Below are 22,338 nucleotides of genomic sequence, written 5' to 3' on the forward strand. Positions count from 1 at the left end.
TATCGGGGTAGTTGAGTTGAATACTTGCATTTCTCCCCACCCCTGCTGCCTCTATCAGACTGTATATACAGAGGACTCTATAGCTGAGGCAGCAGGGTGGGGGGGGGGGAAGGAGGCATGAGCCGGTGCTGGGGGGAGTCAGCTTGAAAGCTAGTTCCCTTCATCAGTCTCCACAGTGCGGTGGGGCTGATCAGAGGTGCAGCGGGGAACCCAGCGTGAGCAGGGACTGCTTCATTCCCTGCTCACGCCAGGTCCTAGCTGTTACGTCTCTACCTTTGAACTATAGCAAGAGGCAAGGGTGGCTCTTGCTACAGTTCAAAGCAGAGGGGCAGCGGGGATAGCGAGTGTCCCCTCCTTATTGGCTAATCTGAGTAGTCGATGGAATTTCCATCAACTACTCAAACTTCAATTAATCAGCTAATCAACATCCCTACTTGGGAGCAGGTAGCTAGGTTGATGCAAGGCTTCTTCAGGCTAGCGCTGTCCATGCTGGCATTTAGATTGGCTTAACTGTGATGTCAGGGGTGTAGATCGCACTCACTCCTGAGCAACATAACTGGGCTGATATAACTTTAGTGTAGACCTGGCCTCAGACGAAGGTCGCCAATTCCCAGAATAGCTTCAGTCAGGGATATGTTGAATGGTTTGGGGAGGGGGAGGGTTACACTGGGGAGGGGGTATCTGGCAGAGGAGCCTTGTAAAAGGAGAGCTTTACTTTCCAAGTTCGTCCTCGGTGGGGTGGAAGAGTAAAGCTATGCTCACTACCGTGCCTCAAGCTGTACTAGGCTGCAGCCTCCCAGAGAGCTGGCTTCGATGTTGCAACTGGGACACATCTGGCTCTGGTTTTCCTCAGTTTGCTATGCTAGCTAGTTCCCTGCCACAGGTTTCTGTTACTTCCCTCTGTAGTGGCCAGAATTCCAGTTAAAGACTGTCTGGGATCAAAGGTCATGGATGTTGTTGGCATACAAAGAGCCGTTTAAGGGCCACCAGAGCTTTTGAGGGGACTGGTTTTAGTTTAGATTAAATCTAGTATGTGGGAGTTATAGGGGGATTGTACTGGGCCCTTCTGCCAGTGCACGCTTGTTCCCAGGCTTATCTGTAACTTCCCATTAGTTTCAAGGGAAATTAGGATTTTGTTGCATCCTTACCAGCCCATAACAGAAGGTATAACACCATAAACAAAGTGATACTTTATGGTATCCTTTGACCCCTACTTCTCTGTGGGTGGCTGGGGTCCAGAGGGACCTTAAAGTTAAGAGGCTGTGGCTTTCCTTTACTTCAAGGCAGGTTCTGGTTTGCGTTGAGCAAGAGTAGTGGGGGCTCTGTCCTGCCCCCTGGATCATGGGGTGAGGTGGGGAGAGGTACCCTGGGACAGTCATCCTGCTTACAGGCACTGGGGCATTTCCTGTCTTCAGTGTAAGAGTATGAAATAGAGGGGGGAAGGTTTGGGGGGGGGGGGGGTGAATAGGGATTGATGTGCCTTTCTTTTCTCTCCTCACTTATTGGTTTCAGGGCCTCTTTGCAGGGGATGAGGGAACTGTGGGGTAACCAAGTGGTGAGAGTCTTGTCCGTAAATAGCCTGCTCTCTAGGAATGGAGGTGGTTCTTTCTATGGCATTTAATCCAATAGGTGAGGCTGTGTGCATGTGTGGTTTTTTTTAAATAATAAACCAAATCCAGCAGTGTTGTTTTAAACAAGGTTATTCTAGGGCATCTTGCGGCTGCTGTGCTTTTGAGTGGGGATTGCAAAGCTGCTTTATTCCACACACTACCCATGTATGCTCTGCCTCCTCTTCTCAGCCAGCGTTCCTGGGGAGCCCTAACGGGACAGCTTTGAGTTGGCGAGGGGGAGGGAAGAAAGGGGCAGAGCTAAGCTGCTCCATCAAATTGATCCATGTCTGAACTGTCATGTATTTTCCCACATTTTGCATGGGAAGAGGTTGAAAGAAGCTGAAGCGGGGGAGAGTAGTAGCTAATGCTGGAACTCTGCAGCAGGATTCTCATGGATCTTGGGCCTCTGGCTGGTTGCAGGTGACAGGAAACAGCTGTTCTCTGGGCAGCTTCTGGATGTTTATTCTCATGTGATGTTTGCAGAAACAAACTGCTGTTTTGACTTAGCACCGGGCCCCTCCCCAGTGGAAAGCTGAGCTGCAGTGCTGAACTAGGGGCAACAAGTTGAGGGAGCTACTGACCAATTGTGGTCCACTCATCCTTTCCCTGGCCAGACAACTGCCATTGTGGGCTCCCTGTAAATAATAAAAGGGTTGCCCTACCATCTAGCAGTGCAGTCACTCTGGGGTCTGTTCTGAAGCAGAAGAGCCAAACAGTACCCCTTGTAATTCATCCTGCTCTGCTGTGGATGTGGGGAGGTGGAAACCTATCCCAAAGCTGCTGTGGCATCTAGAAATGGCTTCCATTTGGGGTGGGTAAGTGACTTTCTCCTTAATGGAAGGATTCAGTCCCGGTTTCTGAGTTGCTGCCTTGTGAGAACAGGGGACTTGCATTAACACTCAGTTTCTTCCTGAGGACAGCATGTGGGAGCTGGAGTCTTTCCCCTTACAGTAACATAAGGATGACTGGGTTGAAAATTCCTTATACAAATCATGTATCCCAGCAAAATGGATTCACTCCACTCTAATCTTCATGTCCGAGCAGCCCTGCCCAGGGGTGCTGAGAGCTGCTTCTGAGAGCTGTAGGAGCTCATAGTTCCAGAGACTTTTTTTCCTGTGTCCAGCTATGCTAGTGAATAACAACTAGTGACTGCCCTCACCTGAAGTGACAGACATGTGCTGGGCTGGGTTGGATTAGGGGTGTAAACCTCAAGTTGGCTGGAGCACTGGCAATAGGAAATGCCTGTCCTGGCAGAACTCGAGTGTTAATGACCTACTTTGTATGGTCCACAGTGACCCCCTCAGTTGCAGCCCTGTGATGGGCACCTTCCTCCTACTAACCTGGGCTGGAGGGAATCCATTCAATGAACATCTCAAAACTCCTCTCAAATCCAGGGCTCTGCAGTATGTTTGGATTTCCCTGTGAAATGTGAGCGTGTGCATGCAATTAAGGTTACAGGCCTGAACCACTGTAGGACTTCAGGTGACCAGGGTCTCCAGGTCCTCAGTCTGAGCTCCCGTTTGCTGTCAGCTGTCTAGGAAGGATGAAAGTGAGAAATATTTCTTAGTCCTGGTTTCGTAGTCAGGGTCTCTAACCTACAGTGTCCTTGCCATGCTGAAATGGGCTTTTCAATCCTATTGGAAGTTGATCACTAATGTTGCAGGGGTTGGAGGGACACTGCCACTTGAGCTGGTGGTTTGGACAGCTGTCCATAGTAGGTGATGGCTCCTGAGCCAATTGAAGTAACCAAATTGCAGCCCGCAGTGCTGTTTGGGTTTATGGGGCTCAACACACAGCCCGTGGGTGGGAGCCAAACCAAAAAATAGTCCATATAATCTTCTGTTATGTGCTTTAGTAGTCAAATTCTTGGACTGTCATTGCTCATAAAAAGTGCTGTCATGGGTGGAAATCAGGTAAATATTGCATTTTATTAAGTCAGCAGAACTGACTTAAATGAGGCCTGCGTGTTGTGTCGTCTTGCCTTAATCTTTGTATTCATGCCTGTTAGTGTGAAACTATTTGCATGAATATGCAACCACACTTAAGTTGTGGCCCTTGGCATGTGCTGTAAATATCATTGTGGTCCACAGAGCTTCCAAAGTTGAGTGTCCCTGCCCTAGGGGGACCAGGCAGGATATGTTTGGAGTGGAGACTTGATGATCCAAGGCACATCAGAAAGCTCCCCTGAATGTGGAGGAAATTCACCTATGCTACCTGCTTTCTCTAATTTTCCTTATGGCAGATGTGAGATGCAATCCTGAATGGCCAAGTGGAGAGGTCATTGTGGGGCTGACTAGGAGGAGGCTGAGTGTTTACAGTCAGTGATGTATTGTGCTCTGGGTATGGCTTTCTTTATGCAGTGAATAGTGACAAGCAAACTTGCATTCAAACAATTGCCTACTGCATCAGTAGGTGCTTCTCAATTTGTGTGCTGAACTGTCTAGGGATGTTTCAGGACCATAACGACCACCTTATTGGAAGCCTCTACCATGGGAAGACCTACTCTAGATAGACCCTATGATGATCGGGATCTTTTTAGAATTGTCCAAGTAGCAGGACTGAGTGGAGGTTTTCACTGGACTGTGCAGGTCTCTGTGCATCACTCACATGGGCATTGAGAAGAGAATAACCGTCACCTTGAACAAATCCCCAAGGTTAAAAACAACCCTCAGGCTAGCTGGTCTGCTAGGCAGAATGTCATCCCAAGATAGCACGGTGCTGGGCCCTGTAATTATCCCTCCTGAGGGCAGTATGGTTTGAGGCCATAATTGCCATCTTGCAATAGGCTTGGCTTGGCACATCACTCAAGTGCATTTATTTTTGGTGCTGGATAGTGACACTGACACTTTTCCCAGGAAAAGCCCTGGTGGCTGGTATTAGAACAGATCAGAAGTCATGGTCTCAAATCTGCTGTAGGCATCTGTCTCTTCTCCCCTTCTTCCCCATCCCCTCCCCCTGCCCTTTTATTTCTAAGGGTCTGTGCCCTGAAAGCTGCTGGCCAGCCCCTGGTCCTGCACTGTGGGAGAACCAGTTTGCTGGCTTGGGGATTTCACTGATAGAAGTTTTACACTCTGACAGGAGCCCTGGCTAGACTCCTGTCCCCTTCCTTAGGTACAGAAACACCTTTGCTTAATCTGCTCCTAGTGAATTACTGCATTTCCCACCATGGGCACTGGACACTTCCCACCTGCAGACAGGATGATAAAGATGCTGACCGCAAGGTAGTGGAAGAAGCAACCCTGCTAGCTGTGCTCAGTGACCTGGCAAAATCATGGTTGTGGATATGAGATTCTCTCTGCTAGGGGATAGCGGTGTAGCTACAGGACAGCCTGTATCTCTTCACTTCCTCCTCCCCCAATCCCTTTTCTTTTTTGCACTCTTGTCTACAGCAGCTTCTGTCAAGCACAAAATTTACAGATTAGAGCAAAGGGCAGAGTGAACAGAGGCCCTGGATGGTCAGCCACATAATTGCCTCCCTGAAACACAACTCATCAGGTGTGGGTGAGGTGTTTTGGTTTGGGGTTGAGGGCTTTTCTGAAGAAACAAAAGCAGAAGATAGGCAACATTCCAGGGTCACTGCTCTATCAAGTCATGCAGCCAGGATCATGCATTTTTCTTGAATATTTTTGCAGGAAACTATTGGCATGTGCCATGTTAGCTGGGGTTCTCCTACCTCCCTCTATTTTGCCTTTTTCTAGCTGCCTCCCTGGCTTGCTCTGCTGTCCTAACCTTGCCCAGGGACACTAGTGTGCTCAGACCCACTGGAAGAGGGCCAAATGGGCATTTTTTTTTCCAGTAATGGACTGTGTTTAGTCCAGTTTGAGATAGGGATGTTACCGTGTAGCTGACGACACTGTTAACCAATAAGCCTGGGTTTATCAGTTCATCCTGTTGACTATGTGCATTCCCCCCTGCCCCTCTCCCTGTAGCCTCTGTATCAGATTCAGCAAGTGGGGAAGGCGGAAGCTGCTGCTTCATCTGCTCCCCTCACCGTCTGTGCTGCTGCCCCTCAGGTGGGAATCAATATGTGCAGGGAGCCAGCTTTTAATCCATCTCTGTGCATGCCCCCTCACCTTGTTCCCCCCACCCCCCTGTAAGAGAAGATAAGAACTGGTCTGGGGGGGGAGTGGTCTTAAAAGCCAGCTCCCCCCCCAAAAAAACACTGGCTCTGCAGAGTTGCCTGCCCCCCGATTCTTCCAGAAGCAATAGTGCCAGGGCGGCGGGGGGGAGGGAGGGAAGGAGAGGCTGTTGCAAAATGGTCCCTGTCTGTTGGGGGGAAGGGGGAGAGGCGGGTCTGAGCGCCTTGCGGAGAGGGGCCTCTCTCCATGGAGAGCTTGGACATCCCTCTTCTCCCTCCAGACAGAGGCTGCTGCCACCCCACGCTGCTGCCTCTGTATCTGTCTTTTGAACAGTCATGTAATGGATAACTTTTATGTGGTTACACAACTATTCAGTTGCACACAATCTAACATCCCTAGTTTAAGATCAGGATGGGAGCTATTGCACACTGCAGGATCCAGTCCTGTAGCCATTGCGAACTTTTCATGCAGTTTCCTTCACTCACCCTCTACCACTTAACTCTGTTTTAATTTGGTCAGTGAGTTTCTTATCCTTTCCAGGAGGCTTCTTGATCACCAGTCCCCTGCCTAGCTACAGGCACCTCTCCCAGCCATGTACTGCTGTCCCCCTAAGCAAGGAAATGGAAAGCTGATTACACTCCTTCAGTTCAATGAACACTTCCTGGTATAAAGAGGTGCAAGTCTGTTTATGGTATTGGCAAGGACTGTCAAGTTAGAGCAGTCTTCAAAACGCGTGGGAACTGTGTCTGTCCGTTTCCCCCACCCTCCCTTGCTGGCTCACTTCGGGAGCTAACTTATTATTTTCCACGTTTCCACAAAGCTCTGTGAACATGCTCCAGCTGGCCCACAATCTGAATCTTCCCATCTTGGCTTGTCTAACCTTCTCCGTCCCATCCTGCAGTCTTGTTACTGTTGGTGCAAGGGCCTTCTTGGCAGCTCCTGCTATCTGGAACAGCCTCTCTGTTTCTGCTGGGACTCCTTCCCTCTCACATAAGGTCGCAGCAGAAACCTCTGTTCAAAGTGTGCTGGGTTCTGGGTTTTTTTTTTTTTCCATTAAAGGGATGAGAGACTGATTGGTGTGCCTTTGAAGACATAAGGGCACGAATCTCCTCTTGTGCAGTGGAGCTGTGATCCTGAATGGGGTATCTGGGCACCACACCATACTGGGTGTTAGCATTAACCCAACAGAAGATGTGGTACAAGGCAGGCCCCTAATAATGAGGGCTTTGCCTCTAGTAGGACCAGAGAAGCTGTGTATGTGTAGCAAAGTGTAACCCACGCTCAGTCCAGTGCCTCCTTCTCTCAACATCCAGCTCTACATGAGTACCCAGAGGAGCAGCAGCTGCTGCTGCTGCTGCTGCTTCACCCCTGGCATGTCGTGTGGTAGCTGGGGATGGGCTGTTGCTTCTCTGTGGAACGAGCAGCTCTTTCTGGTTTGTGCTATCCCCAGAGGTTGCTAGCTGGCTGATACCAGGGCAGTGTAATGGGTTTTGGTTGCGCTGTTGTCTTTTCAGTTTCCTGGTCGTAGCTTGGCCCCATGCCAGAGGCTCAGCTGCCATACGCATGGCTTGTGGCTTTATTCCTATGCAGGGGGAGGGGTGAACTTTCTGTCTGTGCAAGTTGTTTGTAGGAGCCTGAGTTTCATGATAGCACTAACGCTTTTTGCATTTGCTTTGCACTTACCGGCTGGAGTCACATATGACAGGCTGGCATGTCCCTTACACCTACCTGATGCATCCTTGGAGGGTCCCTATTGCAAGTCCTCCTCCCCAAAGGACTAGGATGCTGGTTTCCCAACCTGTGTGAAAGCACAGCCCAGGCACCCTGAATCAAGCAGGAAGGTTTTATCTGCCCAAAAGCTCCTACAATGCCTACTTGTGGGGGTGACATACCTGCCTCTTGCTGCTGTTTCTGGAGAGCAGTGCTCCTTACTTGCACAGCTTGTGCCTTGAGTCACTAAGCCTTTCAGAGCACAGAATCTAGACGGTCTGTCGCAGACCACCTCTGCAGCATCATGTATAACTAGAGCATTGCATGAAGAGGGCCTATGTGCTGATAGCTGAGACTACTGTTGGGAGTGATGGTTTAATCTTTCTCACTCTTTGGGGGGGTGGGGTGGGAGGGATGGGGAGAATGGTGGGATCTGACACAAGCTGTTTAGCTCTCAGCCACTATTTCCTGGTGGTGGTGGTGGTGTTCAGCTAGTGACTTTCACTCTTGTTCTTTCAGATCCTGGGTGCTGTGATCCTGGGCTTTGGATTGTGGATCTTACTCGACAAAATCAGTTTCATTTCATTTCTGCGTAAGACTATGAATCACTCTCTTCCTCCCCCCCCCCCCCCCCCCGATTTTTGTGTCCTGTGGGAGATCTGTTCTGCTGTGCCTCGCTCTCACTCTTCAAATACAAAGGCATGAGCAGAGGAGGTGGGGAAGAGGGGCCTACATGCAGCGCTTCCAAGGAATATATAAGAAGCAAAGACTGGCTTTTAGAAGAACATTAGTAGTCAATGATCTTTCTTCATGGGACTGTTGGATTAGTCGAGGGATGGTGACCTGAAAATGTGCCCCATTAAGAGAAAGTAATTCTAAATAAAAGATCTCTTGAAAAATCCTAGATGTCTTCCCCAGAAAAATACATTACTAGCCACATGGCTAGATCATTGCTACAGGTCCACAGTTCAAATGTGTTCCTAGAGATGTGCAGGGAGGCAGCGTCTGCCTTACTATTGAATCCCATGTCCTATGTGGTCTGCAGAGATGGCAAAAAGAGCAGCTGATTCACAAGCTGTTGTCTGAAAAGCAGTGGATTTACAAATACACTGATTTTGGTGAATAACTGAGGCAATGGATCTTTTCCTCTTGCTGTTAAATTCACTTTTAGTCCGAAGTCTGCAGCCCCTCTGCACGTGTAGTAATAGGTTATTTCTGGGTAAGGAGACTGTTAGGAAAAATACCTTTGACTCTCCTCAGTGGGGTGAGTCACTACATTGTCAGTTCAGTTTTTTGACTAACTTAGAGCCTGGACCAGGTCGGGATTTAAAGGGATTTAGGTTAGCTGGGTTGCTAAAATTTGGCCTGTTGAAGGGTGACAGAATCCTGTGCTAAATGTTAGAACAGTCCCACTGATTCTTTACTGAGGCATCTGGGTTGCTACTTCAGCCTCTAAAAGGGGAAGAATCCAAAGGTGAAGAATCCAAAGGTGACCGACAATGAGATTGCAAAGGGATAGATCTCCCTTCACGTTTGCTGCCATAAGGGTTTGCTCCGGGCCTGACTGCTTGCTTGTGGCATTCCACGAAAAAACACTGGTATCCGTTTCACTGGAGGATGGCCTAGGTCTCTGATTTGAACTCTGACATTGCACCATTGGCTGTATTGGCTGCTCTTCCCTCCTCTAGGGACTGAGTCTTTCCATGTTGTAGCTCTGTCTTCCCTCCTTTGCCCCTCAGCCCCCATTTTACCCATAAGTTCTGCTGACTGCAGCATAGGGTTTATGCATCCTTCCTTAGTTTGGAAATCCAAAGTGCTTTCTCTGTCCCACTACTTTCCTTCCCCCTCTCCCCCCTTTCCTGTGCTGCTTTCCCAGTCTCTGGCAAGGTTACAAAAGCAAAGGGGAGGAGGAAAGAGTTCTGCACAGCAGGGCATTCCAGCATGCTGCCAAAGGGGCCTACGTGTCTGTTTTTCCTTTTGGCTGCCTGCCCAGAACAAGGGGAAGACATGGAGCAAGGGGGAATGGAAAGCAGGAATCTCCTGCCAGCAGAGTCTGGAGAGTCTTCCTTGGAAGAGCCAACATACTGCAAGCAAGGAGCCTGGGATCTTTTTGAAGACTTGGCTCTGGGGTTGGAAATATTTTTTTATTTATTTTTTTTAAATGTGGAAATGTCCCATCAATTTTCTCCTAGGAATACAGCAATTCAACAAGTGTTCAAAAGCCCCAATCCATGTCTGCATTTCTGTGGGGAACTTGAGCATTGGGCTTGGCTTAGATCCAAACTTACATTTGTGAGGCTTAGAGTTTTAGGGCTGCTACATGCCACCCCTACCGTTAAAAACCATGCAAGACAAACCTGTTTTGTCTAGTCACAGGGTCAAGATGTGATGTCCTGACATTACATCAGTCTCAAAGTTGTCGACTTTCTTTTCTGGAGGGTGGGCGGATGGGTGGGTGTCCCTGTTCTAGATACCACATGGTGTGGGATTCTCTCTCAAACCACTGATCCATGAAGATCCCAGTCTGGACACATGCAAGGTTAAGAGCTGGCTCAGGCTATTCCAATTAATGACTAGCCTTGGTGGCTACCTACCTTCTTCACAGAACATTCTAGTGGAATGGATTTCCAGTTGGATACGTTTTATAGCTTTCACTTCCCTGCATTCTGACAATCCCATGTTCCTAAATGTCTCTTTGGCACTGAGGTTCCTCATAAGCTGGCTAAACCGGCTTTTTGCCTTTCCGTTGTCTGCCTCCCTCCTACCTCTTTGTAGGGTGGCAGTCTGCAAGGAATAGTCTTCTCATAATTAGTAAGTCTCTCTCCTCTGTGGCTTCCACAATTGGTATTTAAGGATGATTGAGAAGCAAATAAAGACTGAAATGGCAGCCCTTCTCCTATAAAGTTACATCTTCCAAATTGGGTTTACTGTAATTGGATGCTGTCCCCTCTCCCCAAAGTGCAAGAATTGCCAGTAGGCTGTGCAAGAGGCATGACAATTGAAGCTCGATCTGTTTTAAACCTGAAATAACTTATACACAGCTGGCTGGCCCCTGGCATCCGAGCTGACTACACTCAAATTGTCTAGTAACTTAAATACCTGCAACCTTGGCTAGTCAACACATGCAGTTGGTTGGGTGTCAAACTTGTACCATCTCTCTCTCAATGAAAGGAGAACGTAGTCATCTTTTTGTACTATTCCTTTCCTGCACATGGGTGAAAAGAAACTGGACAAAGTAAAGATGGCTTGTTAATGTGCAAAGGCAGATGAGAGGGAGTGCTTAGGTGGGGGAAAGAGTAGAACTTTGTTACTGAATAGTAAGAATTGGGGAAACCGTGATAAGGTAGAAAAGGGTGGAGGGGGCAACTCTCCTGCCCATCTCCAGGAGTACCAGTGTTTGCTCTCTGGTCAGTGCTCTATTGCCAGTTCACAGCCAGCTTCTTCTAATTCCTAAAGGAGTGAATAGTTCTTACTCGTTCAGCCTGCTTGTAAGTCTAACTGCAGGTTCAAGAGTTTGAGGCAACCTTTCTTCCCACAAACATTTCTGTTCAGGTTTCTGCCTAGTGCCTCTGTCAACCTTCCCACAGCCATGGGTCTGGGCCTTTGATGGACTGCACAAGCATTAAAACCCTTAATGTGGCAGTAAGTGCTTGTCTGTTAATGGGCTGACTTCTGCACTCCCTGTCCTCCACAGAGACCTCATCTGAATCGTTAAAGGTTGGTGCATATATTCTCACCGGAGTCGGGGCCATCACAATGCTCATGGGATTCCTGGGCTGTCTTGGAGCAGTCAATGAGATCCGATGCCTCTTGGGTCTGGTGAGTGAATTGCTGCTGCCTTTGCCCCACCTTCCCTTCTGGTTATGCGCTTGGCTTGGTGATTGTGTTTCTGAGTAATCCAGTCCTTTGGCTCTCTCCTACATAAGTCAAAGGGCCTGCCATGTACTGATTGGGGCTCTTGTTTGCAATCTTGACTACCATCTCCCTTCTTTGCAATGTACTCTTATCCCAATTGGATGTGGTCTCAGTCCCCTCTCCCTGCCTCCATCCTCCTTGCAGTCCTGAGAAAACAAGGTTATGTGCGAGCAGCAAGGGATCGGAGGGGGGAGGGGGATTGAGGAGAAAAAACTTTCTTCCTGCTGCAGTGCAGGTATTATAGGGTAGGGTTGTCTCTCACTTCTCTGGGTGCCTTATTATGCTTTGCTGCTATAGCTCCCAGCCAAGATGCTCGCAGCCAGCCTACCAACATGCAGGCCCACACCCTTAGTGCATCTGGAACTAGGCCTAGACTGCGGCGTTTTTGCGGAGAAAAAGCTACGTAAAATGTGCTCCACCTTTTGCGTAGCTTTTGCTGCTCTTTTGGGAAGAGGCTTTTCTGCCATTTGGCCTCATCTAGCCGGGGCTAAGTGGCGGAAAAGCCTCCTCTTTCGGCAGAGCCCTTATGCCTCATGAAACAAGGTATACAGGGCTCCCCGGAAGAGCGTATTTGCTCTTCCACAGAAACCCAAAGAGCAAATACGTTCCTTGAACACGGTGGGGGTTTTTGCAGGATACTGAAGGTATCTCGCAAAAACCCCGTAGTCTAGACATAGCCTGGGAGTTACGCAGCCAGCCCTGGGTGAGCGGCCTTGACCCACCAGTCTATCTGCAAACCCATGATGGATTCCACTGGCCTTAGTTACAATAAGAAAGGTGATCTCAATGCACTCCTGGATTCAGATTTTCCTAAACTTGTGCTTTGCACAGCCCAGCCCTCTCCCCTCTTACAAAGCTTCAGGAGGGTTAGCCACAGGCTCACCTAGAGGCAGCAGGTCGGAAACCTCTCTCTGGGAAGGAAATCTACCCTCATTATTTCCCTTAACATTTCCTCTACGTGGGGAAAAAAATCTGGTGTCTAGACGCAGTCTCCAGGACATACTGGAGGATAGTCCTACTTTCAGCTGGAGCTGGTACAAACGTTTCAATGACCCTAATGCTGAAACCATACATTATGTAACCTTTTAAACAAATCCTGTCTCAGGGGTGTGAAGTGTCAGGTCTGGTGAGACTTGCTGACACAGGGCAGTGAACCGAGCTGATGAAAGCTTAAGTGTTCTCACTAGGAATCTGCTTGCTGCCTTACTCTGGCTTTCTCAAATGGCTCACTGTAAAGTCTCCTTCATTCCATTGATTGGCAAAACTGACCCCATAGATCCCTGGGGCTCCTTCCTGTTCTAAGTATGCCTTCTGAGGAGAACGAGGGGTGGCTGTGGCTCTTGGCACCAGATTGGCCAAGGCTGTGCCACTTCTGCCCTCGTGGCCCAGGGTTGGAATGGGGGGAGGCATGGCCCAAGCCCCAGCATATTCTGTCACGTGGACACTGTAACTGGGGCTCCCCTACCCACCAAACTGGTTCGTCTCCTTGCTGTGGTGTCTGTTCCTGGCAGCTAGCCTAGGGGTAGAGGTAGGGTTGCAGGCCATGGTTGATGTATATGAAGCAGCTGACTCTTGAGCTCTTTATTTTCATAATCCTTCAGGAATCTCCAGCTTGAATGCTGTTTACTCCTGTATGAAAGGCCTGTGCCAGGGTCCTGCAGGCAAAACCTCTGGAGGGAAATAGACCTTGGCCTTGGTAAACTTAGCTTGCGCTGGGAGCTTCTCCCTCATGACTGACTCCAGCAGATCACCATGAGGCCTACAGAGGCTGCTGCCTCCTGTTGTAGACTTGGTTCGGGAGTTAGCTCAGCTAACACCATCTCTTATGTTTGTTTCTAGTACATCACCTTTCTGCTGCTGATCCTCCTAGCTCAGGTGGCTGCTGGGTTGCTCATCTACTTCCAACGAGATACAGTAAGTCTCATTTGTCGTGTCAGAGCTCTACAGGGATGGTATTGGCACAGACCTGCAATACCTTCCTATCTGGTTAGGGGCTAGGAGCCTTAACTTTCCCATCCTGGGTTAGTTTATGTGCAGGCAACAAAGTCAGGCTCCCTTCCCATCCAAGCTATCACCATGTGCCCCAATATCCAGTCTGCCCTAACGTGCCTGCCAGGCCCAGCAGCACCAACGACTATGACCATCCCTATTTCTATTTAGTACTGTGTCTCCTGAGGGAGTCAGAGTACTGTAAAGCATGCTCAGAACTGCACAAGACTCAGTCCCTTAATTCCTAGGATACTTCCCAGAGTTACTTCACTCTCATCCCTGAAGGTTGGATAGAAATAACTAGGCAATGGACAGTCTGACTATTTTCCCATGGTTTGTTTTTTTTTTCCTCCTTTCCTTTCCCTTCCTATCCCCCTTCTCTCTGCTATTTTATTTAGAACCTGAATCCCTTAAACTCCATTCATCTGAAGAAGTGTGCTGTGTCCACAAAAAGCTCATGATACTATCTGCATTTTTTGTTAGCCTGTAAGGTGCTGTAAGACTATTTGTTGTTTAAGGTTTTTTTTTTTTTTCTTTTCTATAAGGTACGTCTAGACAACAGGGCATTTTGGGATACCATTGGTATCCCAAAATAGCTACCCCATATCTTTTAAATGCATCTGTTTTGAATTTTTTCAAAATAATGGGTGCAAAACTTCAGCATCCCTGTAACCCTCGTTCCATGAGGGTTACAGGATGTCTCGAAGTAGCACTTTATTTCGAAATTTGGCACTGTGTAGATGTCCCAAACTTCAAAATATCAATACAATTGAAATAATATACGCAGATTGCATATCTTATTTTGAGTTTAGGATGCTGTGTACACACACCCTTACACACTAACACTGCTACCCCACTGAAACTGTTGAACATTGCAATAGGTTGAAATGATGGTGATAGTAGGACATCTTGGGTTCAAACCTCAGTTTAACCTGAGTGGAAAAGCAAAGCTGGCATCTTTGCACTGCTATTTTAGCCTAAGTTAAGTACACACCTTTACTTTACAGTGTAGGCCTGATCCTAGATGTAAGGCTATCAGAACAGCCTCTTCTCCACTGCCTTTCATTTAATGAAATAGGTGAAAGCTCTTCACAGCTGGAAAGAGAGGGAGACTGGAATCATCTACAATAGCAATGTGTGTCTGAAGAGTATGTTCTACTATTCAAGCTGCATGTTGCTGTTTAATTGTAGATCCCTGTTTCAATAACCCACTGTCCCTCCATAAATTGTGTGGTTACTGTAGAAAGCTATACAAACCAATGGAAAAGTTGATTGATCACTTTCCTTTGGTAGTTTGGGTGGCTAGCTGGTGACCTGGACTTCCATGCCACGTGCTGGGAGTTGTAGGGCTTGCATTTGTTCTATTGACTCCACGATACAGGCAGTCCCGGACTTATGAATGGGTTATGTTCCGAACATTTGGTTGTAAGTCGGAAATACCCTTAAACGTGCTGTTCAAAAAACTTGATGTACACGGTTCTCAACTCGAAAATGCATTTAATGGGCGGTTGGTTGTAAGTCGGTGTGTTCATAAGTTGGGGAGTGGCTGTATTTGGACTCCAGAAGTAACTCTGTCAAAGGAGGAACAAAAGACAGGACCACTGTTAAATTAGGAGGTGGGGACTGCAATGCCTCACTCAGCTAACTTTGAACCATGTCCTACAGTAGCTCTGTATAGTACAGGAATGCGTTTTTGGGGATGGGTATTGACAGTAACTGGCAGACAACTGCTCAATGCTTTTTCCAGCTAGTTGCTCTTTCAGCTAGTTGCCCTGGGACACGTGGGGCAAGGTGTTAAGTTTGGATGCCTGCATTCTTTCTTGGCTTGTTCTGCCAGTTAGACTTGAAAACAGGTTGTCCTAGGTTCACTTTCCAGACCTGTATTGTACGTGGTTTATAATTAACACACCTTTTCTCCCCCCTCCCCCCGAATCCTTTCTGAAACACCCAATAATCCTTGGTTATAACTTGCAGCTCCTTGTAATGATGGTACACCCCCCCCCCCCACCCCTAATCTTAGAGCTAGAGTTGCTTGAGTCTCCTCTCCCTTAACCCCCAAGCACCACATCCTCATGTGACTGGCACAGAACATGCCCAGTAAGAACACAAGCTAGAGCTGTGTATGAGCAGAGTTTTCCCTGAGCTCTGAGGACTCAGATCTGGGACTTGGGTTCAGGCCCATGTCATGTGTCAGCAGTCTTGGCATGTGAAATAATGGGGCTGATCACAATCTGGGACAGAAGCGTTTGAACTGGGCTTGGTCCTCTTGCTGAGCTGGCCTTGCTTTTACTGAATGTGCAGGTTGGCAGCTGACTTCTTGGGTGGGGTTCTGGGTGGAAAAGTAGGTCTCCTTGCCTACTTCCGCATTTAAAGAGCGGCATAAGGAAGGAGGTGTGATGGTTCAGTGACCTTTAGTGCTTATTGAAGCCTCAGAGGCCAACACCATTAGCAGGAATCTGGTCCAAGTGCTGTCATTTCCCCTTGACTTGGGGAAGAAGCTGGTTTCCCAAGGACTAAGAGGAAGAGCCTGAGTCAGCTGAGGGAAGAAGAAAGATCATGAAACTCCCATCTGTGTGGTGAACCCAGCTGTCCCCACAGAAAGCCACGCCTTGGAGTGGCTGGGCCCCTAGAACACTGTCTTGTTCTGGGAGTTATGACCAACTGTGGCTTTGATGAACTTTCCTGCTGCAGCTGCACAGGCTGTTCCGGCAAGAGTGTCTGCCCTGAGCTGGGTCACTTTCTGTACCAAAAACTGGATTGGTGATCTAGGCAGGTTACTGAGCATGGGTTGGCTTGGAAATGCTGATTCCAGCACCTCCTCAGTGGGGGTGACCAAATGGGCACCACTGAACTTGGTGGTGGGTAGAGGGGGTTCTTTCAAATGTTCACAATGGGTATCCACTCTGCTCCTGATTCTTAGTGAAATCTCTAGTTCCCAATGTTCCTTCTGATCCTTCCTCTCTTCCCTGGCAGTGGTGGTGGCTGCTGCTGTAGCCAAAATAGTGACTGAGGCGGACCTGAAACTTCTAGTCCGTGACTGGGGCAAGGAGGAAACGGAGCAAGGACTAACCATGAGGAAGGTGTTGCTGAGTGACTAGCTTGCTCTGCCTGTCAGGCTCGAAGTTGACATGAATGCCAATGCGCACATGAGCTATTGACTGATGGGAAGGGAGATTTAGGTCTGAGTGTTTTGCGATTTACCATTTGCATCCTGAGGCTTCTGGGCTCTCCAGTTAGTAGGATCTGTCAATAAAACTGCTGGCAAGGGGTCTTGGCTGCTGTCTACTCCCCTCGCCCAAGGCTGAGTCGGGAAACACTTGCCAGATCCTGCACAGTGGCAGTGTGAAATGGTGGGTGTGAGGCCAGTATTGTGACTCTTTGTGTGATTCCCACACTACTGGGTACAGATACTACATTCTGTGCAGGTTGGTCTTCAGGGTGGAACCAATTAGTGTCTTGGGAGTTTGGTCGGTTTTCTTCCCATCTCTACACCTTCTCAGGCCCCTTGAAAAGAGGCAAAGGGAGTCAGCAGACCTCCCTGTGTGCCATACTGCCCAGAATCTTCACTTGAACATCGTCAGTCACTGGGGATCTCAATGTACTTTGCAAATACCTTGGGCTGTGACTTCATTAGTAAGTCTGTGTGTTCAGCCCTGCCCTACAGTGAGGGTAAGCCACGTGCTTTAGGCTGCACAGTGAGTTGCATAGCCAGGCTGATAACCTCCCATCTTTAACCCCGAAGAAGCAAGTACAAATTCCTTGCATGGGCAGCAGCCTTCACTGACCTCTGTTTCACTGTCTTGTCCTTCTTTGCCAGGTGAAAAAAGAGATGTCCACCATGATTCATGAACTCATTCAGGATTATGACCCTGGGAGAGAAGACAAAAAGAACATCCAGGATGCATGGGATTATGTGCAGAGAAAGGTGAGTCATCGAGCAAGGGCCAGAAGAGAAGCTATTGCTGTATGCAGGGGAACTGACAGCCTGGCCAGGCCCCTGGGCAAGGTGTGGGTGGGGGGGGGGGGGGGTCGGGGGTGGCTCTGGACTTCTGAAGCAGCCAAACACCCATTGGCACTTCATATAGCCTATAGGGCCGGGGATGATGGAGAGTTGCGTTGTGTTGGTCTCCATTTGGATGCCAAAGAAGAACCTAGGCCACAACCTACTAGCACAGTTGTGCCTCTTTGCTGATGGCTCAATCAGTTCTCTGCTGAGGCTGAAGACACTGGAGTCATGCTCCTTAGAATTCATTTCAGCAGCAGGGAAGCCTGCTCATCTTCAGTGTGGATGAGCAGCATCACTAATCTTATGATGGAGTCCATGTGTGAGCCTGGGAGGGGGTGTGGCACAGAGGGTACTGACCAGAGCAGTCTGGATTAACAGCTCAATGCACAGCTCGCTCGCATTATGCAGACTCCAGATCTCTTTACAGTAGAATTAGCTTGTCCCTGGTGACATTTTTTAAGTGGAAGTAAATATTCTAACGGAGTCTTAAATATCAGATGCTGGCTCTAAATTGGATCCTTTTCATTATTCAAGCACCAGCTCTGGCGTTTTCAGGAGTGTCCATTTCATTAAATTGTAGTCTCGTTTAATACATGCATCCAGTTTAAGCAGAAGGACTTGCTAGTGGGCCAAGCATCTGAATCCCAGGCTTCCACCTGGTGAGTTTCTGGCAACCTTGTGAGTCCGATATTAGGGTGGAAGCGCTTGGCTACTGTTTGGGTGCTGTGTATAAGACAGCCAGCTCAAGCATAAATTTGGATTGTGCCGGTGGGGGTGGGAATTTGTTTCCCACGGAAGCCATCCTGTGAGGATGGAGGAAGATTGTGTGGCCCTTAGAATCTCTTTGCAGATGGGAGAAGTTGTCTGTCCGGTCTTTTCTGTAACACCCTCCAACTCCACACATTCTGCTGACTTGGCTATAATTGACTAGAGGTGGGTCTGAAATTTTGGGTAGACTTGGTAGCAGGTGGGCTCCATCTTGTGGTGGCCAGCTGTTACTGTTGCACTTACAGTTCCAGAGCTGAAGGTTTGGGCAGAAGAGGATGAACCTTGCCCTGAAGATTTGTCCGTTTAATTTTAAGGTTGCTACTTTGCATATTCTCCCAAATGTTCCAGTTGCTTTCATCCAAGGCATTGCTATTTCCATAATACTCACACGTAAGAAGATCAAGTAAATACTTGGAGTCTGTACAATCAAGTGAAAACATGTAAAAATACTGTTTATCCCCTATGTGGTCTTCAGATTTGATTCTGGGCAGGGATAATATAGCAGCCACACAGTCTCCCAACTCTCACCCATTATTAGCCAGAAATACCATCTTGCCCTGTCTCATTTAGTGGTAGCACTCTTGCTTTCAGTGTGATGGCCGCCTTATGAGTTAAGAAGGCTTCTTTTTAAAAACTATTCTGGGGAAACTAAGTACCAGAGTTAGACACACTCTGGTGTGAGTAACACCAGTGCTAGAGTTTTGTGGTGTGTGTTAAGGGCAGGATGGGTAACGCAGAATGCACTTCTGATGTCTCTCATAGCAGAATGCCTCTGTCTTGTAGTAGCACAACTCTACAAGTCATGTGGCCTATGGAGCTCTAAGCGATGTCTGCCTAAGGCTTTTTCCTAGAGGTGAAGCCTATGAAAGCTAACATCCAGCACACTAGCTGCCCTGCATGCTAGGTCTTGTACTGTCTGCAGCTTACGCCTGTGGATTGAAGATGGAGGCTGCAGTTCCCTCTCTTAAAGCATATTAGATGTGGCCCTCTTAACTCATGGCTAGCTATCAAAATGGTCCTCAGGAAGGTAAAGTTTGAATGGGTGCCTCTGTTCTAAAGATTTACTCCACGCACCCACATCTGATATGACCTAGAATGCCAGAGGCATGTTAATGTTATGGAGGAAATCTCAAAATCCAGCCTTTAGACTTCTCATTAGGTTGCGTAGCTGCAGTAGGTATTGCATGGAGAAGGCCTTTCCCTTCCCATGGTCAGCTTCCTCCTCTGGTTTCCTAGCCCAGAGTCTGAAAGACTAAATGGGAATGCCTTGTTCTTGCTCTTAGCTCTTTTGCTGTGGCTGGACTAGTCCAGAGAACTGGACGGAAAATGTGATCATCAGGAATGAGAGCTTGACTTTCTATCCCTGCTCTTGCTCCAATGGCACGGCTGACAGTGGCTTCTGCGATATCCTAGCTAATGGGACTGTGTCAGTTGCCGACTGGCCTGTTCATTCAAAGGTAAGTGTTTGGGCCATGTGGGACCTGCATGGGAAGTATCCATTGTGTGATCCCTAGTAGTAACTTATGGGAAGCTAGAGATGGAAAACTGCTAATAAGGTCATCTAGTCTTTAGACTCCTGGGTACATGTTCAAGAGCTTGGCCCGTTGCTTTGGATGTCTTGTATCTCCTCCCCTTCCCCCCCTGGTGAGGCTGCTATACAGCCTGATAAATCTCGCTATTGGTACAGTCTGTTATCCTGTGGTGCAGAAGGAGAAAAAGGGAGCCATTCCTTTTCTGGAAGGACACAAGAATGATCATACAGGGTGAGACCTCTAGTCCAGTGTCCAGTCTCCAAAAATGGTCAGTAGCCGAGCTTCAGGGCAAGTGGAGGTTAGAGAACAGGACAATTAGAGGGAAAGACAGACTAGATCACGCCCACCTGTGGCCAAAAATTTATGGTTGTCCCAAGCATGGGCATTATATCCCCGACCATCTTAACTTATCGTCACTGAAAGACCTATTTTTTCCATGAAGGTGTATATAATGTTGGCTGTTTTCACTCTAACACTTTTGGCCTTTGCAGCATCCCATGGCAATGATTTCCAGAGGCTATCTTGTGCTTTCAGAGGGTGGGGGTGGGGCGGGGGGGGCGGCGGGGGGGGGGGGGACGACGACTACATCTTGTTGGTATTAAACCCTCTGCTTATTTTCATTAGATGATCCCTGTTTCTTGTGTCCTGTGAAGGAATAAATAACACTTCTTTCTAAACTGAACAGACCCACTCTGTCTCCTCAAATAGAAGCTGTCCTACATGGCTAATCACTTTCATTGCCATTGCATATACTTTTTTCCAATGGTGGTAGTCTTTTTTTCAAATGAGGCAACCAGAACTGGACACAGTATTCAAGGCATGGTGCACTTGTGTAATGACACTGATATTTTCTGTCTCATCTTTCTCTTTCCTAATTCTGTCTAACATTGTTAGCCTATTTGACCACTGCTCTGCAGTGAACTGAAGTTTTCAGAGAACTATCCATGGTAGGGATGAGCAATGATTTTTTTTTTTTTTTTTTTGTTTGTTTTTTTGGCATGGGGTGGGTATGCCAAGAATTTGATAAATGGGTGACCACACTCTTCCACTATGTTAATGGAGGAGATGCAGGGTCTGGGATGGAGGTTGGGTGCAGAAGGGAGTTTGGGATAAGGGTTTGGGGTGTGGGATCTAGGAGGGAGTTTAGGTGAAGGAAGGGATTGTGACTTGGGGCAGTGGACTGAGGTACAGGAGGGGGTGCCGGGTCTGGGAGGGGTGTGTGACCTGAGGTAGAAGTACAGGGTGTTGGGTTGTGCTGTGGGACAGGGGATTGAGTGCAGAGTCTGAGAGTAGGGGGTGCAAGAGAGGCTTCTGTCCTGGGGCAGGAGTGCAGGATGCAGGGGTACAGGGATTTGGGTTGTGATCAGTGATAGCAGATCAGGGTGCAAAGTCTGGGTAGGGGTTGTGACCTGAGGGGTGTAGAAGAGGGTGCAGTGTCTGGGAAGGTGTATGGGGGCTGGAGCAGGAGTGCAGAAGGTTTGGGTTGCATGGGGTAGGCATGGAGGAGGGGGGCAGAGTAGGGCAGGAAGGGGTTTGGGTGCCAGAGACAAGCTCCAGAAGGCAGATGCTTACCTGGTCATCTCCCAGCCAGAAGCCCAGCAGGTTTCTTAGCCATGGTCTCTGCCTTCCATGCCCCTGTACGTGCTCAGAGAAGCTCTAGGGACCATGTTGACTGCTCTGAATTCAACACTATGAGCCTGGGGGATGAGGAGGGAGGGGCACTTGACATTCTGCCTGTTGTGCAAACAGGCAGCTGCTATTGTCCAGAAATGGGCCAATGGGAGCTACTGGGGGGCAGGAGCAGTGTGAGAACCCTTCCCCCGGGCTCTCGCCATTCAGAGACTCATGCATGGTCCTGCAGCTAGCTTTTGAATGCTGAGCAGGAGTTGGGCAGGCAGGAAGCTGGCTACTTTCGCAGGCCTGATCCAACCCATGGACTCTATTTTTTTCCCAGCTCTCATCCATGGTGATCTTAAGGTCTTTGCATGGTAACAACTAATTTGTAACCCATAGCTCTGTGTAGCTGGGGTTTATCAGTGTTGAAATTCATCTGTCAGTTTGCTTCCCAGTGTCTCAATTTTGTGAAATTTCCCCCTTGAATTCTTCCCATTCTGCTATGTATTTAACTATCCTGTGCAAACTCACTTCATTGTTCACTCCCTTTTCCAGGCTATTGAATTAATGTTAAACAGTGCAGGTCCCAGTACAGATCTTTAGGGAAACCTGCTGCTTACCTCTCTCTCCATTGTGAAAACCGCCCATTTATTCCTACCACTTGTCTTCTATCTTTTAACCAGTTACTGATCCATGAGAGGACACTCGTTTGCCCCGTAACTACATTAGTTTTCCTTTAGAACCTTTGAAAGGACTGCATTATCTAAAGCTTTCTGAAAATCCAAATACGCTGCATCAAGTGGATCACCCATGTACGCATTTGTTGATGCCCTTTAAAAATGCTAGTCGCTTGGTGTAGCTTGTAGTAATATCTGGTTTTCAAATGCGGCAATGAGACTCTTTGCTTTGGCTTCTCCCCAACAAATCCATGTTTATCTGTGACTGATTGAATTCAAACTAATCTTTCAGATGTTTGTAGACTCACTCTTTCCCCATGTAATTTCCTTCCCAGGGCTGCATGAATAATGTGGAGAGCTGGTTACAGGACAACCTTGGCATCATCCTTGGAGTGTGCACAGGTGTTGCTGTCATTGAGGTGAGTCTCTCCAATGCCC

At 48.2% G+C, this 22,338-nt stretch overlaps 1 protein-coding gene across 1 annotated transcript in view; it reads left to right on the forward strand.

Annotated features, from left to right (window-relative positions):
- The window catches only part of CD82 (CD82 molecule), a 64,579-nt gene that overhangs the window by 35,684 nt on the left and 6,557 nt on the right, over nucleotides 1-22,338 (forward strand). The window contains exons 3-8 of the mRNA XM_014574254.3: nucleotides 7,919-7,991; nucleotides 11,094-11,218; nucleotides 13,154-13,228; nucleotides 17,121-17,228; nucleotides 19,361-19,534; nucleotides 22,236-22,319. Of these exons, the coding sequence (XP_014429740.3) occupies nucleotides 7,919-7,991; nucleotides 11,094-11,218; nucleotides 13,154-13,228; nucleotides 17,121-17,228; nucleotides 19,361-19,534; nucleotides 22,236-22,319 (639 nt within the window). The remainder of the gene's footprint in view (nucleotides 1-7,918; nucleotides 7,992-11,093; nucleotides 11,219-13,153; nucleotides 13,229-17,120; nucleotides 17,229-19,360; nucleotides 19,535-22,235; nucleotides 22,320-22,338) is intronic.

Source organism: Pelodiscus sinensis, chromosome 5 (genome assembly GCF_052426305.1).
Source record: "Pelodiscus sinensis isolate ZL-2025 chromosome 5, ASM5242630v1, whole genome shotgun sequence".
In the NCBI taxonomy this organism is placed as follows: domain Eukaryota; kingdom Metazoa; phylum Chordata; order Testudines; family Trionychidae; genus Pelodiscus; species Pelodiscus sinensis.